General features: G+C 41.1%; 3 protein-coding genes across 9 annotated transcripts in view; all 3 read right to left on the reverse strand.

Annotated features, from left to right (window-relative positions):
• The window catches only part of LOC139160220 (cholinesterase-like), a 31,207-nt gene extending 17,120 nt beyond the window's left edge, over window positions 1-14,087 (reverse strand). The window contains exon 1 of the mRNA XM_070737874.1: window positions 13,428-14,087. Within this exon, the coding sequence (XP_070593975.1) occupies window positions 13,428-13,437 (10 nt within the window). The 5' untranslated portion in view covers window positions 13,438-14,087. The remainder of the gene's footprint in view (window positions 1-13,427) is intronic.
• Window positions 24-16,790, reverse strand: LOC139160219 (cholinesterase-like). Of its 6 annotated transcripts, none has more exons than XM_070737868.1 (5): window positions 16,523-16,790; window positions 10,579-10,733; window positions 7,767-9,285; window positions 3,688-3,839; window positions 24-2,265 (listed from the first exon to the last, which is right to left on the reverse strand). In XM_070737868.1, the coding sequence occupies exons 1-5, from the start codon at window positions 16,654-16,656 to the stop codon at window positions 2,243-2,245; spliced, it is 1,983 nt and encodes a 660-aa protein (XP_070593969.1). In that variant the 5' UTR covers window positions 16,657-16,790; the 3' UTR covers window positions 24-2,242. The 6 variants fall into 6 exon arrangements, with proteins under 6 accessions (XP_070593969.1, XP_070593972.1, XP_070593973.1 ...); XM_070737871.1 differs by lacking the exon at window positions 10,579-10,733 and adding an exon at window positions 9,882-9,930 and having other exon boundaries at window positions 16,523-16,598; XM_070737872.1 differs by lacking the exon at window positions 16,523-16,790 and adding an exon at window positions 9,882-9,930 and having other exon boundaries at window positions 10,579-10,620.
• Window positions 16,791-21,243: 4,453 nt separating this feature from the next.
• The window catches only part of GTF2H4 (general transcription factor IIH subunit 4), a 33,173-nt gene continuing 31,525 nt past the window's right edge, over window positions 21,244-22,891 (reverse strand). For both annotated transcript variants that reach the window (XM_070737882.1, XM_070737883.1), the window contains exon 14: window positions 21,244-22,846. In XM_070737882.1, the coding sequence (XP_070593983.1) occupies window positions 22,674-22,846 (173 nt within the window). In that variant the 3' untranslated portion in view covers window positions 21,244-22,673. The remainder of the gene's footprint in view (window positions 22,847-22,891) is intronic.

Genomic DNA, 22,891 nt, shown 5'->3' on the forward strand with positions numbered 1-22,891 from the left:
GATGACCAAGTTAACTATGGCAGTTAGAAACGAAACCGAGTCTTTATTTAATAATTGCTGGGATCTTTTCTACTGTTGGTTAAAAAAAAGAGAACAATTTGCTTAACAAATGAAATGAATTGTATATATTTGAACAGATACAAATCTGGTATAAAACTTTCCCCTTTTTTTCCAGTAGTTGTAAGAGATATTAGATATTTAAAAATGGAATGTATCTTTTATTTTCAAAATCTCTATACCGTGATTTATTCAACGTCTGCCTTTACCTATTCATACTACCAATTTCGAGGTAAGGAAAGAGAAGGATTTAGGGGTAGTGATTTCTGACAGTCTCAAAATGGGTGAGCAGTGTGGTCGGGCAGTAGGGAAAGCAAGTAGGATGCTTGCCTGCATAGCTAGAGGTATAACAAGCAGGAAGAGGGAGATTGTGATCCCCTTATATAGAGCGCTGGTGAGACCACATTTGGAATACTGTGTTCAGTTCTGGAGACCTCACCTACAAAAAGATATTGACAAAATTGAACGGGTCCAAAGACAGGTTACAAGAATGGTGGAAGGTCTTAAGCATAAAATGTATCAAGAAAGACTTAATGAACTCAATCTGTATAGTCTGGAGGGCAGAAGGAAAAGGGGGGACATGATCGAAACATTTAAATATGTTAAAGGATTAAATAAGGTTCAGGAGGGAAGTGTTTTTAATAGGAAAGTGAACACAAGAACAAGGGGACACAATCTGAAGTTAGTTGGGGGAAAGATCAAAGGCAACATGAGAAAATATTATTTTACTGAAAGAGTAGTAGATCCTTGGAACAAACTTCCAGCAGACGTGGTTGGTAAATCCACAGTAACTGAATTTAAACATGCCTGGGATAAACATATATCCATTGTAAGATAAAATACAGGAAATAGTATAAGGGCAGACTAGATGGACCATGAGGTCTTTTACTGCCGTCAGACTTCTATGTTTCTATGTTTCTAGGTAATGAGCTGCTGAAATTCAAACTAGTTCATATTCTTAACACAGCTTCACCGCACACCCGCCCATTCTTTTCTTCCTTTCTTTTTCTTCTTCTTCTCCTCTTTTCTTTCTTTCCTTTTTCCTTTCTTTCCTTTGTAAGTTTGTATGTTCGTTGATTGTTTTGTTTTTATATTTTGGCCTATCGTTCAAATACACGACTACTGCCTATGTAATGTGCTATGTTTCAACTGCCAACCGTCGTTATACATTTTTTATGTATTTATTGTATATTTGTAAATAAAAACTTTTAAATTAAAAAAAAAAAAGAAACTTCCAGGAGAAGTATGATGGGCTAGCGTTATCAGACAAAAAGTTAGGTTGCTTGTACTGTGAGAAATATGAGTTCTCATTGGAGAAAGGTAATTCATGTTTCCAGAGAATGAAAAAATTTCAGCATCATGGCAGCCAGGATAAATAAGGAGGTGCAGCAATCATCACTCAGAAAAAAAAAATCCTTGAACATTTTAAATCAAAATCAAAGGCCCTTTGCAAAGAAAGCGTTAAACAATGGAGCAGGGTGCTATTGAAAAAATAATGAGGAAGACAAATGAAAAACATGAACTTAGTATTAAAACAGTATTTTTTTACAGTTTACGATATGGCACAAGATGTAGACTATTCTCTGATATTGAAGCACAGGTAAATTGGAGTAGATGTGGGAGTAGACTTGCATTTGAGGAGATCTGCAGTGAACCAATTTTAAACCACCATGTTTACAAGCATTATTGCACATGAGAAAAAAAATCTCTAATTAAATGAATGATGTCCCAATATAAGCATCCTACCTACCTTTCTCCATATCAGGATATGTTAAAATAATTTTGATACCCAGAATACCAAATCTGCCCTTTTATTAGATTTAAGGAAAAGTTATGTGAGTCATTAGATTATAGCAAAATTTGGCAGAATTTATGGTTTATTTATTTGCTTTTTCCCTATTGCGTCAATTTCTTATGTTGTGAAAATAATTTATAATTTATCCTAAGAAGTCAGACAGTGTTTATTAAGAGGTTCTTTTTGAGGGAGGGAGGTTAATTAAAAGCCTGTCTCAAATCAAGATATAATAAATTACTCCTAACAATGTATTATTGTAACCGTAAAAGTGATGTGGGTTTTAGTGGTCTCCTCATTTGTCTTCCAAGATCCCACCAGTCAGTCACTGAAGGGACAATGGATGCTTCTGGAAGGTTCTCTGGTGCAGCTTGTGATAATCTCCCCAGGCTTTTAAGAGAAGTCTTGGTTGATTCCTGAGAGAAATAAACACACAACCATTATTCTGAAGCCACCAAAACTGTAGCTAGGTTTTCAAATGGTGCCTTTGAGATATGGATGCCATTTTCAAAGAGGTTCAACCTAAGTGCCAGCCTTTATAGACCAGTTCAAGACACTGGCAAAGCAGAGGTTCCAAAATGCTCTACTCTGTAGTAAGGTAGAATAAGAGAATTTTATTTAAATTTGTATATGTATGTCGTCTTATTATTTTTACAAATATCCCAAGGTGGAGAACATACCCCACACACCTTCCTCCTCCTATTTCCCCCAAAATAACAATCCTTTGAGGTGAGTTGGGCCGAGAGAGAGTGAATAGTCTAAAACCAGTCTATTTATTATAAAGGGAACACATAGCACATTAGATGGGTTTTTGAGATTAAGGCACCAGGGCTAAAGGGATCAGGCTGTGAATTCTAATCCTACCTTTCTGACTTTCAAGGATTAGAACTCACAGTGTCCTGATATCTAGCCTGGTGCCTTAAACTTAACGTTAAAAGTCAATTTGAGGTGCTCTGTATTTCCCTTATACTAAACATGGAGGGGTTTATGGAATCAAAATGCAGGACCCAAAGCACACAATCAAGTCTTGCTGCAGTATTTACTGTTAACAGTGTGCACCAGAGTCCTCCGAAAAGACCTCATGGTCCATCTAGTCTGCCCTTATACTATTTCCTGTATTTTATCTTAGGGATGGATATATGTTTATCCCCAGGCATGTTTAAATTCAGTTACTGTGCATTTACCAACCACGTCTGCTGGAAGTTTGTTCCAAGGATCTACTACTCTTTCAGTAAAATAATATTTTCTCATGTTGCTTTTGATCTTTCCCCCAACTAACTTCAGATTGTGTCCCCCTTGTTCTTGTGTTCACTTTCCTATTAAAAACACTTCCCCCCTGGACCTTATTTAACCCTTTAATATATTTAAATGTTTTGATCATGTCCCCCCTTTTCCTTCTGTCCTCCAGACTATACAGATTGAGTTCATTAAGTCTTTCCTGATACGTTTTATGCTTAAGACCTTCCACCATTCTTGTAGCCCGTCTTTGGACCCGTTCAATCTTGTCAATATCTTTTTGTAGGTGAGGTCTCCAGAACTGAACACAGTATTCCAAATGTGGTCTCACCAGCGCTCTATATACATTACTAGAGACCCAACTCTTGGGATGTAATGAAATATGCTTGCTCTACAAAAAATTATAAATAGCATTACAACATTGCCTAGTGTAAAATCAAATGAGTATGTTTCAGTAAAGGCTGGCAGTAAAATCAATTTTTAGAAATTGCTGTATGGGTGAGATGGGCGATTTCTATATTTGCTATATAAATGGTTTTTAAAAATATCTTTTTCATCAACCACTATTCCCTTCCAAAGGCAGAACTAATAGCTGAACTTACCTGTCTCTTCAGCCTTTGAAGAAAGGCTCTTTAAAAAATCACAATCACTGACCCTTTCCTGGAATGGCTCAGTATTAAGAAGGAAGAAATTCTGTTCTGTGGCATTATAGACTGACCACTCATCCTTGGTGGCTGCTAACCCAGTGGGATTCCTATGGAGAAAGGAAAGGACATTGATGGAAACTAATCAAGGAGAGAACCAACCTAGGAAAAAGGAGAAATTTCCTGACAGTGAGAACAATTGATCAGTGGAACAGCTTGCCTTCAGAAGCTGTGAGTGCTTCATCACTGGAGGTTTTTAAGAAGAGATTGGATAGAAACAGAATGGAATAGGCCAGGGGTGAAATTCTGCAGGTGGTACATATCTCTGGAAGGAGTTGGTTCCAGAGAACTGGGGCCGCCACAGAGAAGGCTTTTCCCCTAGGCCCCACAGCTGACACTGTTTAGCTGATCAGACCTGGAGAAGGCCAACTCTGTGGGACCTAACCAGCCACTGGGATACATGAGGCAGAAGATAAGTAATCTGGTCCTAAGCCATGTAGGGCTTTATAGGTCATGAACAACATTTTAAATTGTGTCCAGAGACCTATTGGTAACCAATGTAGCTCACAGAGTGATGGCAAGATGTGCATATGCCTAGGAAGGCCTATAGGAAGGCCCGTAATTGCTCGCGCAGCTGCATTTTGCACCAACTGTAGTCTCCAAACATTCTTTAAAGGTAGCCCCATGTAGAGGGCATTTCAGTAGTCAATCCTTGAGGTGATGAGGGCATGAGTGACTGCAAGCAGAGACTCCCTGTCCACATAGAGCCGCAATTGGTGCAGCAGGCGAACCTGTGCATAAGCTTCCCTTGCCATAGCTGAACGATGATGTTCTAAAGTCAGCTGTGGATCAAGGAGGACTCCCAAGTTGTAGACCCTCTCTGAGGGGGTCAAAAGTTCTCCCCACCCCAGGGGTATGGACGGACAGATAAAAACATCATTGGGAGGCAAAACCCACAACCACTCCATCTTGTCAGGGTTGAGTCTGAGCCTGTTAACACACATCCAGACCTTAACAGCCTACAGACACTGACACATCACCTCTAGTACTTCAATGAATTGACACGGGGTAGAGATGTACAGCTGCGTCGTACATGTGTACTGGTGGTAATGATCTCACCCACTGGTTTCATGTAGATTTTTAACAGCAGGGTTGGGGAGGACCTCCCCCTGAGGAACCCCACAAAGGAGAGACCTAGGAGTCAACCTCTGACCCCCTGCCAACACTGACTGCATCCTACTAGAGAGGTAGAAGGACAACCACCACAGAATGGTGCCTCCTATGGGCGCAAACATGGTCGATTGGTATCGAAAGCTGCTGAGAGATCAAGGAGCACCATGATAGAGGAATGACTCCTATCCCATTCCTTCCAGAGATCACCCATCAGTGCAACCAAAGCAGTTTTGGTACTGTGCATTATGTCAGCTTTATTTTGATGCAGCATTAGCCCCTTTTCGCAAATATTATCCACTGGCTTTTGTATATCATTATATGGATGATATTTTAATTGCAGCTCCAAGATACAATCTAATTGGCTTTTTGAAATACAAAATGCAGCTGCGAGAGCAGTCATGGGCTTCCCCAAATATGCCCATGTTACACCAACACTCCGCAGTCTGCATTGGTTGCCGATCAGTTTCCGGTTACAATTCAAAGTGTTGGTTATGACTTATAAAGCCCTTCATGGCACTGGACCAGATTATCTCAGGGACCGCCTTCTGCTGCACGAATCCCAGCGACCAGTTAGGTCCCACAGAGTGGGCCTTCTCCAGGTCCCATCAACTAAACAATGTCATTTGGCAGGACCCAGGGGAAGAGCCTTCTATGTGGCTGCTCCGGCCCTTTGGAACCAACTCACCCCAGAGATTAGAATTGCCCCCACCCTCCTCGCCTTTCGTAAACTTCTTAAAACCCACCTCTGCCATCAGGCATGGGGGAACTGAGATGTTCTTTCCCCCTAGGCCTTTACAATTTACGCACGGTATGTCTGTCTGTCTGTATGTATGTTTGGTTTTTATAATAAGGGTTTTTAAAGTTATTTTACTATTGGATTGGATTGTTACATGCTGTTTTTATCATTGTTGTTAGCCGCCCCGAGTCTACGGAGTGGGGCGGCATACAAATCCAATAAATAAATAAAATGATTAAAGTATTTATGGATTGCAGCTACACTCTCTCTATCTTTATTTAGGGCATAAAATGTTTCAATCATATTCTGCTCCAGTTTTTCCTCGTTTGAGTTTACCCAAAGTTATTTCTTTGGAAAATTGGCAGCAATTGTTAGGTACCCTCAATTAGATTCGCCCATATTTTTCTTTACCTACACATTTATTTAGTCCATTATTTGATTTATTGACTAAAGAAAAACAACCTGGAAATCTCATTGTAGTTTTGCCTGCAGCACTTGCCAGGATTGAGCAAATTAATGACATCTTGAGCACTCAATTTGTGGATTGTATTCCTCATAATGATTGTCAGTTAACTCTTTTGATATTCCCTACTAGCAAGTTGCCTACGGGAGGATTAATTGTATTAGAGTTGCAGAAATTATATTGTATTAAATGGCTTTATTTACCCCGTACCCCATCCTAAGATGTTTTGCCATTTATCCAGGCCTTTGCTAAAATAATAACTTTGGGACACACTCATGTTTGCCAAAGAACTGGGACCAATTTAATTAATACTATTCTTCCTCTCCTAAATTTGATTTTCAATTTTATTTTCAGAATAACTTATCTTTTCAATGTGCTTTAACTGATTATATGGAGTATATTGCACATCATTTGCCTAAAGAACCTCGATTTGCTTTCTTAATGACTTTCTCCTTTCCTATCCTCCCACTGTGGAAAGGGTTTTTTTTTTGAAAATGAAGTTCAGAAAACAGAAGCCGCCTAACCATTTCCACTTTAACCAACCTCATGACCATCAGTGTTACTGGCCTACCTATTCCAAAATGGGACCCTGTTCTGCAGTGAGAAGGTGGTTCAGAGAACACCATCGCTCAGCCAATGATCCGCACATCATATTCAATAAAAGTGGAAGTGAATCTCCTCACTTATGATTCTTTTAACAACCGTTGTGGTTACTCTGGCCCAGCTCCTGCCCCAAGGAATGTGCAGGGGGATGTGGGGGAAACATCCACATGCCGCAGGCCTGTTTTGCTCCCGATGGAATCTGCCGATGAAGCCTCCTCTGACCAAGGAAGCATGAATTACAGGGAAGAGGAGAGTTTGGCAGACAGCCCAGGGAGGAGATCAATCATCTGTATCATCCTTGGATTCTGAACAAGAATTAATGACACATCCCACGCATGTGTAGAGTGATGCATAGGAGACAACAACTGAAGGATTATTACAAGAGAAAATGAGGCCACCTGTGGTGTGTTGGGGCTCCAGTAATTAGGGCTGTTGCTATAAATAGCAGCGTGTGGGTTTGGCCGTTTGTGAAAGAGCATCTGATCGCAGTTCTTCAGGAATCATGTGTTGCTGTTTTCTGGACTTTGTTTGTTGATTTTTCATGCCTTTGAAACCACAGCAGAGTAACGTGTGTGTGTGTGTGTGTGTGCCTCACTTTGTTGAAGGAAGAAGGGGGGTGAAGTTTCTTCACAGCTGCTAGCTAAGTACTTAATGACTGCTTAAGGGAAATTGTACAGACTACCCGGTTGTTTTGGGACGAGTGCTCTTTGCAATACAAAAAGAGTGCTTAGTTTATTTTGAATTTTGTGATAAAGAACATTGTTTTGAATTTTCAAACGTGTGTGTGTGTGTGTCTGCAATTTGTACCCTTGAATTTTCGGGAGGCTTCTACCAGAGAGCCCGGCAGAACAACAACTGCCTTGCTTAGCAACAGAAATTCTAGTCCCAACTGTAGTCGTAAACCATGAGCTACTTGTATTAATACAATCTGTAAACATATACAAAAGAATAGCATGCATTATTTTATGGCTGCATTACTTTAAATTTAAAGTGTGTTTGTGAATGGAAGGGCTTTCTTTGGATTTCAAATACAATTTTATAGAAATAAAGTGAACCACTTACCCAGTTCTGGCAAACTCTGCCCAGTAGTGCATCATCTTATGGCTCAGTCTGACTTCAGCCTCTGTATTTGTTTGATTGACAGGAATCACTGATTCCAGGGTTCCAAAAACAAAGGGAACATCAGCACCGTGAGATGCCCCAATCCATTCAGGCCAAACTGACCATGAAGGGCGATGTGCAAATAAATAGACATATACAGGACTCCCAGTTTTCCCGATATTTTCTGCAGCTTCCTTTGTTGGGCATGCAAAGACTTGATCTGTATAGAAGTGGGACAGAGCAGAGCGGTATTGTGCTGGGCCGTGTTGTCCTTCACTGTACTTCATTGCAATAGTCTGAATTAAATCTTCAGTTGCATTTCGCACCAACAGCCCTATCCCCTTCAGAAGCTGCTCCTGATTGATGAGATTGTCAGTGATGTTAGGGAAAATATTGTGGATAAATGGGGCTGCTTCATCAGAGGTTGCACCTATGAGGACTGGTTTGACTTGAATTTCCCCCTCCTCCATGAGTTTTTCTGGATCACCAAGCAAAAACTCCCCATCTATGGTTGGCTTGGAGGGAAAATTCAAAAGTAAGTCACCTTTGAGGAAGAGAACTGTTTCATGCCAAATAATTTCAGAAACGTTTTTTGTTTGCAGACAATTCACTATGCTGATATTATTGTCCTCGGAGCAACCTAGCAGATGAACAAATTCCAGTGATTTTTGTTTGCCTTCTTCAGAAGACCTCCAAGAATAGAAGACATTGGCCGTTCCACTCTGGATAACCGCTTGGGCAAAAAGGTCCTGGCTTTTTGGTGCGAGAAGGTGGAAATTCACAGAAGCTGCTCCAGCACTGTGGCCAAAAATAGTCACCTGAGAAGGATCTCCCCCAAAGACAGCTGCATTCTCTTTTATCCATTTCAGGGCCAGCTGTTGGTCCCATAAGCCTAGGTTCCCTGGAGCATCTGGTGGCAAGTACAGAAAGCCCAGGGCTCCCAAGCGATAATTGATGGTGACCACAATGACATTCTCAGTGGCAGCCAAAGGTGCCCCATTGAAGATGTCCACCGAAGATGTACCCATTAAAAAACTCCCTCCATGTATCCAGACCAAAACTGGCAGTGGTGAAGGAGGTTGTGGATGTGGCACCCAGATGTTCAGGGAAAGGCAATCTTCTGACAGTGGTGTTTTAGGAGACCATATCTTTTCTTCGAGGTCACCCCGGAAAATAAATTGAGGACAGGAATCGCCAAAGCTGGTGGCTTCCAATGTTTGACTCCATGGCTGATGTGGGCGAGGTTTCTGGAAACGCAATTTCCCCAGGGGAGGCTCAGCATAAGGAACGCCTAGGTAGGCTGTCACAGATCCAAGGTCAGATAGGAACTGCTTGCCCTTAATAGGGCCACTGCTGGTTATGACCACTGTGTCCTCATTAGAAGCAGAACCGGAGAGTAATGGAAAGAGGATGAGGAGGCAGCACAAGAGAGACGGGCATAGCAGACAAGGCATTGCATCAATAGGATGAGTTGATGGACCTGGAAAAAGTTTCAACCAATATAAGATTATTGCAATAGTGTATAAATCCACCTTATGCCAAGTCATGATTACTTTATCATGATGGTGGAGCTACTTTTTTGCTGAGGATACCAATGACTTGGTCAACTTTGCCCTTCTCCATGAACTGCTTAGAACTCTGGGTTCCCTTCAACAAATATTGTACACAGTTTTACACAGAATTGCTAATAGATCCTCTCCAGGATTCCCAATACCATGTTGTTATATATTATGTGTAATAGTGGGATTCAAATACCAGTGCCACCGATTCAGTATAGGTAGCGACAGGCATATGGGCTTATTTGCAAGCATGCAGTGCCTCTGTACATGCACAGAGCATTTTTGATGACATCTGGTCTGGTAGGCACAGCCTCCCACTGCCACCAACGATTTGGCCAAACGGGCCTGAACCCACCACTGATTCTCTGCGTTCTGTGTTTCTAACTTATTCCAGAATCCGATTCAGGAACTTGCTGTACTAACTCTATATTGTAAAGTATGGTTAAGATATAACTGAAATAAAGAACATGGTAAAATTACCCCAAATCAACATTTATCCTATTTTATATCCACCAACCATGTCAAGCCAGAAGAGTCACTGAAACGATGAACTCAATCTGTATAGTCTGGAAGACAGAAGAAAAAGGGGGGACATGATCGAAGCATTTAAATATGTTAAAGGGTTAAATAAGGTTCAGGAGGGAAGTGTTTTTAATAGGAAAGTGAACACAAGAACAAGGGGACACAATTTGAAGTTAGTTGGGGGAAAGATCAAAGGCAACATGAGAAAATATTATTTTACTGAAAGAGTAGTAGATCCTTGGAACAAACTTCCAGCAGACGTGGTTGGTAAATCCACAGTAACCGAATTTAAACATGCCTGGGATAAACATATATCCATTGTAAGATAAAATACAGGAAATAGTATAAGGGCAGACTAGATGGACCATGAGGTCTTTTTCTGCCGTCAGTCTTCTATGTTTCTATGTTTCTATTATGAAGGATTATGAAGGCAAGTGTATCCCTCTTTTGGGTATATAAAATTTCTGCAATAAAATTCCCTAGAAAAACTAGTTATGCTAAGAATGGTTAGAGGCACTTATAAAAGAGGCCAGAAAAGAATACCAACAAGCAAGATACTGCTTAAAAGCTGTTCTGTCTGGGTCACTCCGGAAGCCAAGACCAACCCAAAAAGATAAGCCAGACACACCGGTAAAAGGCAAAGGCAGTTTATAAAATTCAAGAAAAACACAGTTAACAGAAAATGTCCTTACAAACAGGAAAACGCTGGAACTTCCAATATATCCACGAAGGCAATAGTCCATGCAGCAATACAGGATTCTTGCTGCCAAAACGAGGCTGTAGATAGCAGACATACACCTCCCACGGGTCTTCCAAACTGCTGGGCCACAAGCCAAGAACAGAGACGCTGAGAAACAAAGCAGGTCACCGTAACTCCAACTGATAACACTCCACATGGCTTCAAGGGCTTGCCTGCTAAGGAGGACCACACCCAAGCCCTGCTGTTCCTAATTCAATGCTGATAATACTTCTTTAATTGCTCCTTCCTTTTCTCTGAACGTCTCTGTCGCATGTCAATGACAGCTTTGCGTCATCACCTAATGACTCCAAGCTACTGGCTGGGGAGAGCCCCCCCCCCGGGGCTCACATGCTGTTCTTCCTCGTCCCATTCCTGACTGTCCTCTCCCCCGTCCGACTGCTCAGCCCCCTCCTCTGCACTGTCCTCCTCCTCCGGGCATGGAGCCAGCAGAGATGCACCTGGTCCCTGAGCAGCCTCAGGCTGAACCACAACAAAAGCTAGAAGAATCAAGGGAAAAAATGGAGAGGGCTAATCTATAATGTCTATAAAGCAATGTTTTTCAATCTTAGCAACTTTTAAGATGTATGGACTTCAATTCCCAGAATTCTGCAAGTTGAAGTCCACTTATCTTAAAGCAGTGGTTCTGAAACTTTCTAATGCCACGACCCCTTAATACAGTTCCTCATGTTGTGGTGACCCCCAGCCATAAGTCTAGCGTCAATTCTCCCAACAGAGCTTTAAGCTGATTGGCAGGAAGATCAGAGGGATACCACCCTTGTAAACATCTGATTGGTTGGATTGTAAAAATATGTTCCAAGGGCCAGAATAAAAGCTTTAGTTCCTAACACCATGGGAAATTTGTCTTTTCCCGTGGTCTTAGGCGACCCCTGTGAAATGGTCATTCAACCACCAAAGGGGTCCCGATCCCCAGGTTGAGAACCACTGTCTTAAAGTTTTCAAAGTTGAGAAATACCGTATTTTGGAGTATAAGACGCACCTTAGTTTGCGGGGAGAAAAACAAGGAAAAAAGGCCTCTGCCTCCCAGCAATTTGCCAAACAGCAAACAGCACAGATGATATGCACTGTTTGCTGTGTATTTCTGTGCATGTGTGCCTGACCCATAGAAATAGCAAAGAATTGGAGAAATGTACATTATGGCAGTGTATTAATGCCAGAAAGTTTTTTTTAATGTGTTGTGGTTAGCTCTGGCCCAGCTCCTGCCCCAAGGACTGTGGATGTGGGAGGGACATCCAGATGCTGCAGGCCTGTTTTTCCCCTGGTGGAATCTGCTGATGAAGGCTCCTCTGACCAAGAAGACATGAGTGACAGGGAGGAGGAGAGTGTGGCAGACAGCTCAGAAGGAGATCAATTATCTAGCTCCTCCTTGGATTCAGAACAAGAGTTAATGATACAGCCACGCATGCGGAGAGCGATGCATAGGCAGCAACAACTGAGAGATTATTATCAAAGAAAATGAGGCCACCTGTGGTTGGGTGGGGCTGTGATAATTAGTGAGGCTGCTATAAAGAGCAGCTGTGGGTTTGGCCATTGTGGAGGATTATCTGATCGTTGTGTTTCGTGACTGCTTTACTGACTTTGACCTTTTGTGTGCTGATTTTCCCCCGCTTTGAAACTAAATCAGAGCAAAGTGTGTTTCACTTTGTGAAAGAAGAAGGACTGTGAATTGCCTCACAGCTGCAAGCTAAGTATCACAGAACTGATAAGGGACTTGTACAAATTACCAGTTTGTTTGGAGACGAGTGCTCTTTGCTATACCAAAAGAGGGCTTAGTTTAAGTGACTTTTCATTATAAAGAATATTATTTTGAATTTTCAAACGTGTGTGTGTCTAAACTTTGTACCTGTGAATTTTTGGGAGGATTCTACCAGAGAGCCCGACAGAACATAATGTAGTCATTTAAGTATTCCTCTCAATTATTTAAATAAATCTACTCCAAACATGACTAAATTAGGATTTAATTGAGCTGCTGTATCTTAATACTAAACAGGACAGTTACATTTCAGACTATACTTGTACAGAGCTGTTAAAATTGAGGTGGCTTTCTTGAAGTATACATTATTCGCTGCTATTTAAAAGAAGATACAATAGCACTGGGGCTCTTCAGATCAAGGATTTATTTTATTTTATTTTGTAAATAAATTTTTATTAAATTTCTTCATTAAAAAAACATATAACATACAGTAATAAAGAAACCTCATACAATACACAAATATAATCAAGGAAGAACATTAAAAAAAAACAAAGAAAAAAATAAAATAAAGGCAACAAATACTAAAGAAGAAAAGAAAATCTAATCACAACAAATGTTAAATAACAATATATTAACTTATATTTATTTATTTCATGCTTTGTGAGGAGAAAGGAAAAAAAAAACACCAAACCTGAGTTTAATCCTGTCTCTCATCTGGCATTGGGTTATCATTGTTCAATCATACATCTTGGTTTATTAAGATTTGTCCATAAGTTCATTATTTGCTTACCGCCTTATGTTAAGTTTATATTTAATATTAGATCAAGCATTTATTTTAAAAAGCTTCTTCATTTTGTTAAATTGTCTAGAGCAGTGTTTCCCAACCTTGGCAACTTGAAGATATTTGGACTTCAACTCCCAGAATTCCCCAGCCAGCGAATGCTGGCTGGGGAATTCTGGGAGTTGAAGTCCAGATATCTTCAAGTTGCCAGGGTTGGGAAACACTGGTCTAGAGCAATAATAAAGCAGTCTTTAAAAAATAAGTCTAAAAATTTGAACATTCTACAGACATTCTACAGACATTGACTTACCTCCTAGCATCCAGATTCAGCAACTGATCAGCACATGAAAATAAAATTCTGCCTCGGCTTCTCCCTCCCAATTTGCTTCCTTGCAGCTTTAGTTTCACTTTCATTTTAGCCACTTGGGGCTCGCCTGCAGCCACAAATCAGCAGAGGGGTTGGGAAGCTGATAATCAATTGCTTGGCTTAACAGGCTCTCCCCTGTTTGCTGCAAGGAAGTAAATTGCTGGGAGGCAGAGGCCAAAGCGTGGGGATGGCTGGGTCTACAGGTGGTGTATAGGATGCACCCAAGTTTTCGCCCTCTTTTGGGGGGTAAAAAGAGGTGCATCCTATATACTGAAAAATATGGTAATGTTACAAAACATGAAAAGACAAAGAGCACATTTTCAACTTCTGCCTCTGAACCCAGTAACTCAGGTTTTTAATCACCATGGGGTTTCCTTATTTTCTTTCCCCAGAGGCTAGCCTCAGAAATATTTTTTAGAACAACTACATTCCCCTAACTCAGGGATACCCAACCACTGGGCCGTGGCCCACTACCTGCCCTTGAGCCTTCTGGAACTAGGCTGTGGAGGTGGCAGATGAATGTGTACACAGGCACACATTACATGGGGCTACCTTTGAAAAGTGTTCGGAAACTTCAGATCGTGCAGAATGCATCTGCGAGAGCAATCATGGGCCTCCCAAGGCATGCCCATGTTACACCAACACTCCACAGTCTGCATTGGTTGCCGATCAATTTCCGGTCACAATTCAAAGTGTTGGTTATGACCTATAAAGCCCTTCATGGCATCGGACCAGAATACCTCCGGGACCGCCTTCTGTCGCACGAATCCCAGCGACCGGTTAGGTCCCACAGAGTTGGCCTTCTCCGGGTCCCGTCGTCTAAGCAATGTCGTTTGGCGGGACCCAGGAGAAGAGCCTTCTCTGTGGCGGCCTCGACCCTCTGGAACCAGCTCCCCCCAGATATCAGGGTTGCCCCCACCCTCCTTGCCTTTCGCAAACTCCTTAAAACCCACCTCTGTCGTCAGGCATGGGGGAATTGAAATTTCCCTTCCCCCTAGGCTTATAGAATTTATATATGGTATGCTAGTATGTATGAGTGGTTCTTTAAATTGGGGTTTTTTAGATTGTCTTTTAATATTAGATTTGTTTACATTGTCTTTTTTATTGTTGTTAGCCGCCCTGAGTCTTCGGAGAGGGGCGGCATACAAATCTAATAAATAATAATAATAATAATAATAATAATAATAATAATAATAATAATTTCCACTCACGTGAGAAGCATGTGTGTGTGTTTGCCTCACACACAGATTGTTCCCTTCTACACCACCACCCCCCAACAGTCCACAGCCGAAAAGGTAGGGGACCTCTGCCCTAACTTTAACTCACATTTTCCTATCCATACACGATTTTCTCGACGGGCACTCAAGGCTGCCTAACAAGCATTTCTTTGATCTTTCTGAATAAGGTCTAACATTAGACACTCAGATTCTAAAACTGAACAAATCGTCCAACTGTACAGACAACAATATTAGAGCAAAGCAAAGTAAAAATAATGCTGCCCATGATATAACCTGTACAATTGCACAAGTGCTTTAGGAAATGCAATTCTATCAGTATCTACCTAAAAGAATATCCCACTGATTTTTAACAGATCTTATTGCATCAATGACCTTTGCGATTACATCACAAGCAACTGTGTCCTCTTCGCCGATGATGTAAAACTCTTCAGCACCACCGATAACACAACTACTCTCCAAAAAGACCTTGACGCTGCTTCTGAGTGGTCTAACACATGGCAACTCCAAATCTCAACTAGCAAATGCTCTGTCCTACACATTGGGAAGAAGAATCTGAACTCCAAATACGAACTGAATAATCAAATTATCACAGATAATCCCCACTCGGTTAAAGATCTTGGTATACTAATAACAAAAGATTTAAGTGCCAAAGCCCACTGCAACAATATAGCCAAGAAGGCTTCAAGAGTTGTAAACCTAATCCTACGTAGCTTTTGCTCTGGCAATCTCACACTGCTTACCAGAGCTTACAAAACTTTTGCCAGACCCATCCTCGAATACAGCTCATCTGTTTGGAACCCATATCGCATCTCAGACATGAACACCCTTGAAAATGTCCAAAGATACTTCACCAGAAGAGCCCTTCACTCCTCCACTCGAAATAGAATACCCTACGAGACTAGACTTTCAATCCTGGGCCTAGAAAGTTTAGAACTAAGATGCCTTAAACAAGATCTAAGTATTGCCCACAAGATCACATGCTGCAACATCCTGCCTGTCAGTGACTACTTCAGCTTCAACCACAACAACACAAGAGCACACAACAGATTTAAACTTAATATTAATCGCTCCAAACTTGACTGTAAAAAATATGACTTCAGTAACCGAGTTGTCGAAGCGTGGAACTCATTACCGGACTCCATAGTGTCATCCCCAAACCCCCAACACTTTACCCATAGATTATCTACGGTTGACCTATCCAGATTCCTAAGAGATCACTAAGGGGCGAGTACAAGTGCACTAGAGTGCTTTCCATCCCCTGTCCTATTGCTCTCCTATATCTCCTATACCTTTCTTCTATTCCTATATCTCTTCTTCTATTCTTTCATTGCTATGTTCTATTACTATATCTTCTTTTCTCTTCTTTCTTAGATATATTTTACTATGAGTATCTCCTCTATAACCTTTATCCTGTATTTTACTATGTGTATATTGATATATACCCACTAAAACCCTCATTGTATATTGGATAAAATAAATAAAAAAATAATAAAGATGGTAGGAATATGCAAGCAGCTATCTGAACCTAGAAGAAATGAGAGCCCAGTATGGGATTTCTCTTCCCTGCTTTTCTTTTCCACCCTTGTTCTCTGTGTCTCAAACTCTAGCAGATATTTCCTATTATGGCTGAAGAAATTGTTGTTTCTTTATGAATGTTTAGCCTGCAATAGAACTAACTAGCCTAAACAGAATTAACCAGCCAGAAAAAACCCCCACTAGAAATTCTAGTCCCTTTCCTAAAATTCATCTAATTCTCTGAAAAATAAAACTGTTATTCAAAAATCCTGCAGACTTACTCACTTCTCAGATTGAACGGGATTATTTGTTATTCGAAAGAAGAAAGCAGCTTGAGAGAGATCATCGGGCTGTATCCTGCTCACACACACACAAATGATCAACAAAAGAGCAACTTTATATATTCCAAGAAGGTCCATTGACCAACTGGATTCTGTCCACAAAGGGGGAGGAAGCTGCAAGTATTGGCGAAAAGCTCCAATATCAAAGACATGGAAAAAGAGAGAACTTCCTTCAAATGGGGTAAGAGAATTCTAGACCAAAGGGCAGTCACTGTCTCTGGTAGGCAGCCTTGAAAAGAGCCATTGCAACATCTGTCCATATTTGAAAGAAACTTAAGCAAATAACAAAGACCTGAGGTGACCCTAAATTGGATGACTGAAAATGTTGGACAGACAGCATCACCGGTGTTCTGTCGGGCTCTCTGGTAGAATCCTCCCAAAAATTCACAGGTACAAATTTCAGACACACACATGTTTGAAAATTCAAAACAATGTTCTTTATAATGAAAATTCACTTAAACCAAGCCCTCTTTTGGTATAGCAAAGAGCACTCGTCTCCAAACAAACTGGTAATTTGTACAAGTCCCTTATCAGTTCTGTGATACTTAGCTTGCAGCTGTGAGGCAATTCACAGTCCTTCTTCTTTCACAAAGTGAAAGACACTTTGCTCTGGTATAATTTCAAAGCAGGGAAAAATCAGCACACAAAAAGTCAAAGTCAGTAAAGCAGTCACAAAACACAACGATCAGATAATCCTCCACAATGGCCAAATCCACAGGCTGCTATTTATAGCAGCCTCACTAATTACCACAGCCCCACCCAACCACAGGTGGTCTCATTTTCTTTGATAATAATCTCTCAGTTGTTGTTGCCTATGCATCACTCTCCGCATGCGTGGCTGTATCATTAACTCTTGTTCTGAATCCAAGGAGGAGCTGGTCCTTCTTTTCATTAAACTAGACATAGCGAATTCTGGAATTCTTCATATGTTTTAGCTTCCAGTCCCCTAATCATCTTTGTTGTACTTTGCTCTTCTCTGCACTCTGGAGCAAAAACATCTTTTTTACATCATTGAAACCAAAACTGTATGCATTTATTTATTTATTTATTTATTTATTTATATATTTATTGGATTTGTATGCCGCCCCTCTCCGGAGACTCGGGGCGGCTAACAGCAATAAGCAGTGTACAATTGTAGTCTGATGTTAGGAATAATTAAAAGCCCATTAATATAAAAAACCAAACATACATACATACATACCATGCATAGAATTGTTAAGGCCTAGGGGGAAGAGGGTCTCAATTCCCCCATGCCTGACGGCAGAGGTGGGTTTTAAGCAGCTTACGAAAGGCAAGGAGGGTGGGGGCAATTCTAATCTTTGGGGGGAGTTGGTTCCAGAGGGCCAGGGCCGCCACAGAGAAGGCTCTTCCCCTGGGTCCCACGAAGCGACATTCTTTACTTGACGGGACCTGGAGAAGATCCACTCTGTGGGACCTAACTGGTTGCTGGGATTCGTGCAGCAGAAGGCGGTCCCTGAGATAATCTGGTCCGGTGCCATGAAGGGCTTTATAGGTCATAACCAACACTTTGAATTGTGATCAGAAACTGATCGGCAACCAATGCAGACTGCGGAGTGTTGGTATAACATGGGCATATTTGGGGAAGCCCATGATTGCTCTCGCAGCTGCATTCTGCACGATCTGAAGTTTCCGAACACTCTTCAAAGGTAGCCCCTTGTAGAGAGCGTTACAGTAGTCGAGTTTCGAGGTGATGAGGGCATGAGTGACTGTGAGCAGTGACTCCCGGTCCACGTAGGGTCGCAACATTATTCCAGGCATGCCTTGCCAAGGCATTATAATTCATGTAATCTTGATTCTATCCCTTTTAATACAGCTTGGCAGACAGCCCAGGAAGAAGCCAATCCTCCTTATCTTCGTTAGATTTGGATGAGGAAATAATGGTAGACCCATGCATGCTTAGAACTATGCATAGGAGAGAACTTAAGAAATATTATAGGAGATAGAGAGGCCACCTGTGGTTGGGTGCGGCTCCAGTAATTAGGGCTGCTGATAAATTGGCAGTGTGCAGGCCTCGCAGTGTGGAAGATTACCTGATCATATTGGTTTGGATTGTACCTTGCTGTTTCTGGATTGTGCTCAGGACTTTGTTTGGATTCCCGGACTTTGGAATATAAAGACATTGTGAGTGTTTATCACGTTTGAACAACAGTAGCTGTGATGAACTTCATAGTTACTGGTTTATTGCTTGGACTCTGTTATCTGTCTGTATTCAAGAGTGCCTTGTTTGTACAAGAAATCCCTTTGAAGTTTAAAAGGGAGTTTTGCTTCTTTTTTGTTTGGATAAAAAACATTTAATTTCATTCTCTCGTGTGTGTGTGTCTGCTTGGCTCAAATTCCCTTTAATTGAAGGTGCGTGGCATATGCCGGCTGAACACTATCTAACAAAATTAAATTCAATAGTGAAAAAAGTAAGATTCTACATTTAGGCAAGAAAAGCAAAATGCACAGGTAAAGTATATGTGGTACATGGCCCCAAAAGTAGTAATTGTGAGAGGGATCTTGGAATCCTAGTGGACAACCATTTAAATATGAGCCAGCAGTGTGCAGCAGCTGCCAAAAAAGCCAGCACAGTTCTAGGCTGCATTAACAGAAGGATAGAATCAAGATCACATAGTGTTTAATACCACTTTATAAGGCTTTGGTAAAGCCATACTTGGAATACTGCATTCAGTTTTGGTTGCCATGATGCAAAAAGGCTGTTGAGACTCTAGAAAAAGTGCAGAGAAGAGCAACAAAGATGATTAGGGGACTGGAGGCTAAAACATATGAAGAACAGTTGCAAGAACTGGGCATGGCTAGTTTAATGAAAAGAAGGACCAGGGGAGACAAGATAGCAGTGTTCCAATATCTTAGGGGTTGCCACAAAGAAGGAGTCAACCTATTTTCCAAAGCACCCGAGGGTAGAACAAGAAGCAATGGACGGAAACTAAACAAGAAGAGAAATAACTTAGAACTAAGGAGAAATTTCCCGGCAGTTAGAACAATTACTCAGTGTAACAGCTTGCCTCCAGAAATTGTGAATGCTCCAACACTGGAAGTTTTTAAGAAGATGTTGGATAACCATCTGTCTGAAGTAGGGTTTCCTGCCTAAGCAGAGGTTTGGACTAGAAGACCTCCAAGGTCCCTTCCAAATCTGTTGTTGTTATTAAGACTTCAGCAAAAAATGTTGGCGTACTGGTGAGAGGTGGCACCTTACAAATGCACCTCTGACATGTGTACAGCCAACATTAGGTCAGTTGGCTCTCTTCCCAGACATTCTTCAATGTCTGCCATCAACCAGGTCAATGGTAGTACATTGAACCCTATAAACCCTTTAGGTAAGCAGTCTTGTGCGTTTGGGTGAGAAGAATTAATTATGGTATTCCCTGTGGCACTCTAGGGAAGCAAAAGTTGTAATTTAAAGAAGCAAGATGGGAAGTATTGACACCTTTGAATTTTAATCTTGGAGAAGACTCCTGAGGCTACCACGGTCAGCCAGGAAAAGAAACCAATGGAGCAAATCAACCCAGCATTCCCAGTTGTGGTATAAGTGACCTGGGTCAAATTATTCTACTTTAAAGGAGAATAGTTGTAGCTCAGAATTGAAATGAGGAATCCTTGGTCCTCTCTGAGCTTGGTTGTTTTCTTGCAAACAAATGGCTGATTTGTCAGAGTGCCAGTCAAAGGGCATGATGAAAACTCATTAATTTCACAATTTATGGACTTAACCATAATTTCAGTTGAGAAACGGTGACCATCCTAGACCAAGCCGAGTCCAAAAACTCTAGAGAATTCCTGGGACCCTCGCACTGTGACAAATTGGCCATCAATAGACACACAAATAACTTCTACCTACTGTAGAAAAGACAATCCTGTCGAAGGAGGTCTCTTCAATTTTAATATAGATAGCCTATTTGGCACATCTTTCAAAACAGTGGTCTTCTCTATCCAGATTATGGACTTTGCTATCTTCAAAAGAATGGCCTTTGTCTTTCAAATGCAAATGGACTGCTGAATTTGGTAAGGCAGATGGGCTGCAAGACCATTCAGAAATGATGAAGCTTCTAGGATGATTAGCTCAAAGTCATCCAACTGGTTTTCATGGCTAGGGTAGAACTCAAGAGTCTCCAGGTTTATAGCCTGGTGCTTTAATCACTAGACCCAGCTGCCTTTCATATCACCACCTTCCTTGCTTAATTTCCCCAGGGTGGCCCATGATGGTGGCCTTAGGCTCAAGGTAGATCATATCAGAAGGACTGATGGACAGCAGAACACAATTCACAATTCTAACTAATAGAATAGTGAATTCTATTCACTATTCAAATAAATAAATAAATAAATAAATCCCCACATTCTGGCCAATCAAGGAAGTGAGGGGACATTTGGCCTACCTGGGAACATTTCCTACAGTGGATGGACAGGGAAGTTTATATAAAGTTATTGTAAGTTTTTATCACAATAGGAAAAATTTGCTAAAGCAACCTGGCAAACCTCAGATTGAGGAAAGAATTCCCTTTCAGTGATATAAAACCTGTATCTCTGAGAACCAGAGATAAATAAGAATTTTATTAGCAGTCAGGAATGAGAACCTCTGGATTATTCATCTCTAGCAATTACCACATTTTCTTGCCTTATTCTTTACTTTAGAATGATAGATCCTCCAAGTACAGGGATACACCCAAGGTGCTTTATTTTTATTTATTTATTTTTTTTTAAAAAAAAATCATTTTTATCTGTTTGATGTACATAAAAGATTCCCATTTCCTCTTTACAATCACCCATAAGCCACCCAGCGCAGCTTCCCAAGTATAAAATACACCTTTCCCTTTGCAATGTTTGGAGATGCCAAATTTAGGATGAAGAATAAAAACTGAAGATATTTCCACTACTTCTCAGCTAGTTTTAATCCAACATCTGAATTTCAGATTAAAAAAAGCTGGAATGAGGAATCTGTTGACTTGACCTGCCCATCGCAACAGAGGTTTCAAATGTGCGTACAAGATTAGGTAAGTTCACCAACATAGGACAGATTGGTGAACAGGTTATCTGCTTGACTTCAACAGAAGTCTCCCTCACAGATAGAAGAAACCACAGCATCTTCATGCTGGAGTTACAGTGTTGAGTCAACGGTGAAACATCAGAGCAATTGGCACTGGTTTTTTTTTAAAACAACAACAAATGGCAACCCCATGATGGCATATCAAATTAGGCAAATCACCAGATCAAGATAGGGTGATTTGGTGTGCTGAACACATTATGTTAGGGCCAAACTAATCACAATACGGGTTAGTGCAATGTGTAAACCCAGTTTCTGCATAGAGATTTATCTTCATTCACACAGGGATAGAAAAACACCTTGAATCACTTCCTATAAAAACTCATGTCTTATTAGAACAAGGCAACCTGAACGTAAGCTGTGCTTTGTTACTATAAAACTAAAATGAAAGTCTCTTCTTCCTGGACCCCTTGAAATGAGAGTCAAACCATTTAAAGACTAAAAATGGTAATTGCTTAACACTTTGTTTTGACACCCTTCTTCAACGTGTTGCATTCCAGATGTGCTGGGCTCCAATTTCTATCATTCCCCAGACAGGAGGATGGCAGCAAGGGCCTAAATAGTAGGTTGGCGCAAAGTTGTAGACCGTTTGATACTGGAACTCTCTGGCACCTTGAAGATTCAGTATTCAACCACGCAGGGAAGATCCTCTCAACTTTAGTAATTTTCCACCGACAAACTTCCTTGGTCTTTAGTTTAGTGAGATGGCTTTGCCCCTGCTAGTTCTATTTTCTCAAAGCATTTCACTGGACTTCTAACCAATTTCAGTGCCATGTTGTCCAAGTTTGGGGGTCATTCCTTCCAAAGACAATTGATGGAAAGGTGACACCAATGACCTTTTTTGTTCTTTTTAAAAAAAACAAGTTTTGAATCTCTTTTTGGCTGAAGAGGGATAATCAGTCAGCCATGCGCGTTTTCCTTCTCTCCACATGTCTTGCACCCAACTCCAAGTAAACGGGAGGAAAGATATTCCTGCCTTTCTGTTTGGTCCCCTTTCCAACAAGCATGATCGGAAGAACACGGAGCGCAATCAATGTCTTCAGGAACTGTGTTTCTGACGCTTCCAGAAGCGTTTGACGTCCGAGTGGCCGGCCGGTGTCACCACCATGAGACGCTTGACTGGGTTCTCAAAAACGAGGACTCCAAGTTCCTTGGCATGGTCACGGAGCAGCTCAAAGTCCACCTGGGATAAGAACTGGTTGTAGAGGACACCTGTGGGAAAGAGATAGAAACATAGAAGATTGATGGCAGAAAAAG

Source organism: Erythrolamprus reginae, chromosome 2 (genome assembly GCF_031021105.1).
Source record: "Erythrolamprus reginae isolate rEryReg1 chromosome 2, rEryReg1.hap1, whole genome shotgun sequence".
Classification (NCBI taxonomy): Eukaryota; Metazoa; Chordata; class Lepidosauria; order Squamata; family Dipsadidae; genus Erythrolamprus; species Erythrolamprus reginae.

Coding starts and splice junctions, on each gene's coding strand:
- LOC139160219 (XM_070737868.1), bottom strand. CDS start 16,656: ATGGACCTTCTTGGAATATATAAAGTTGCTCTTTTGTTGATCATTTGT. Junction 9,286..10,578: donor GTTCCAGCGTTTTCCTGTTT/GTAAGGACATTT, acceptor AACTTTTTCCAG/GTCCATCAACTCATCCTATT. Junction 2,266..3,687: donor TTCAAAGGCTGAAGAGACAG/GTAAGTTCAGCT, acceptor TATTTCTCTCAG/GAATCAACCAAGACTTCTCT.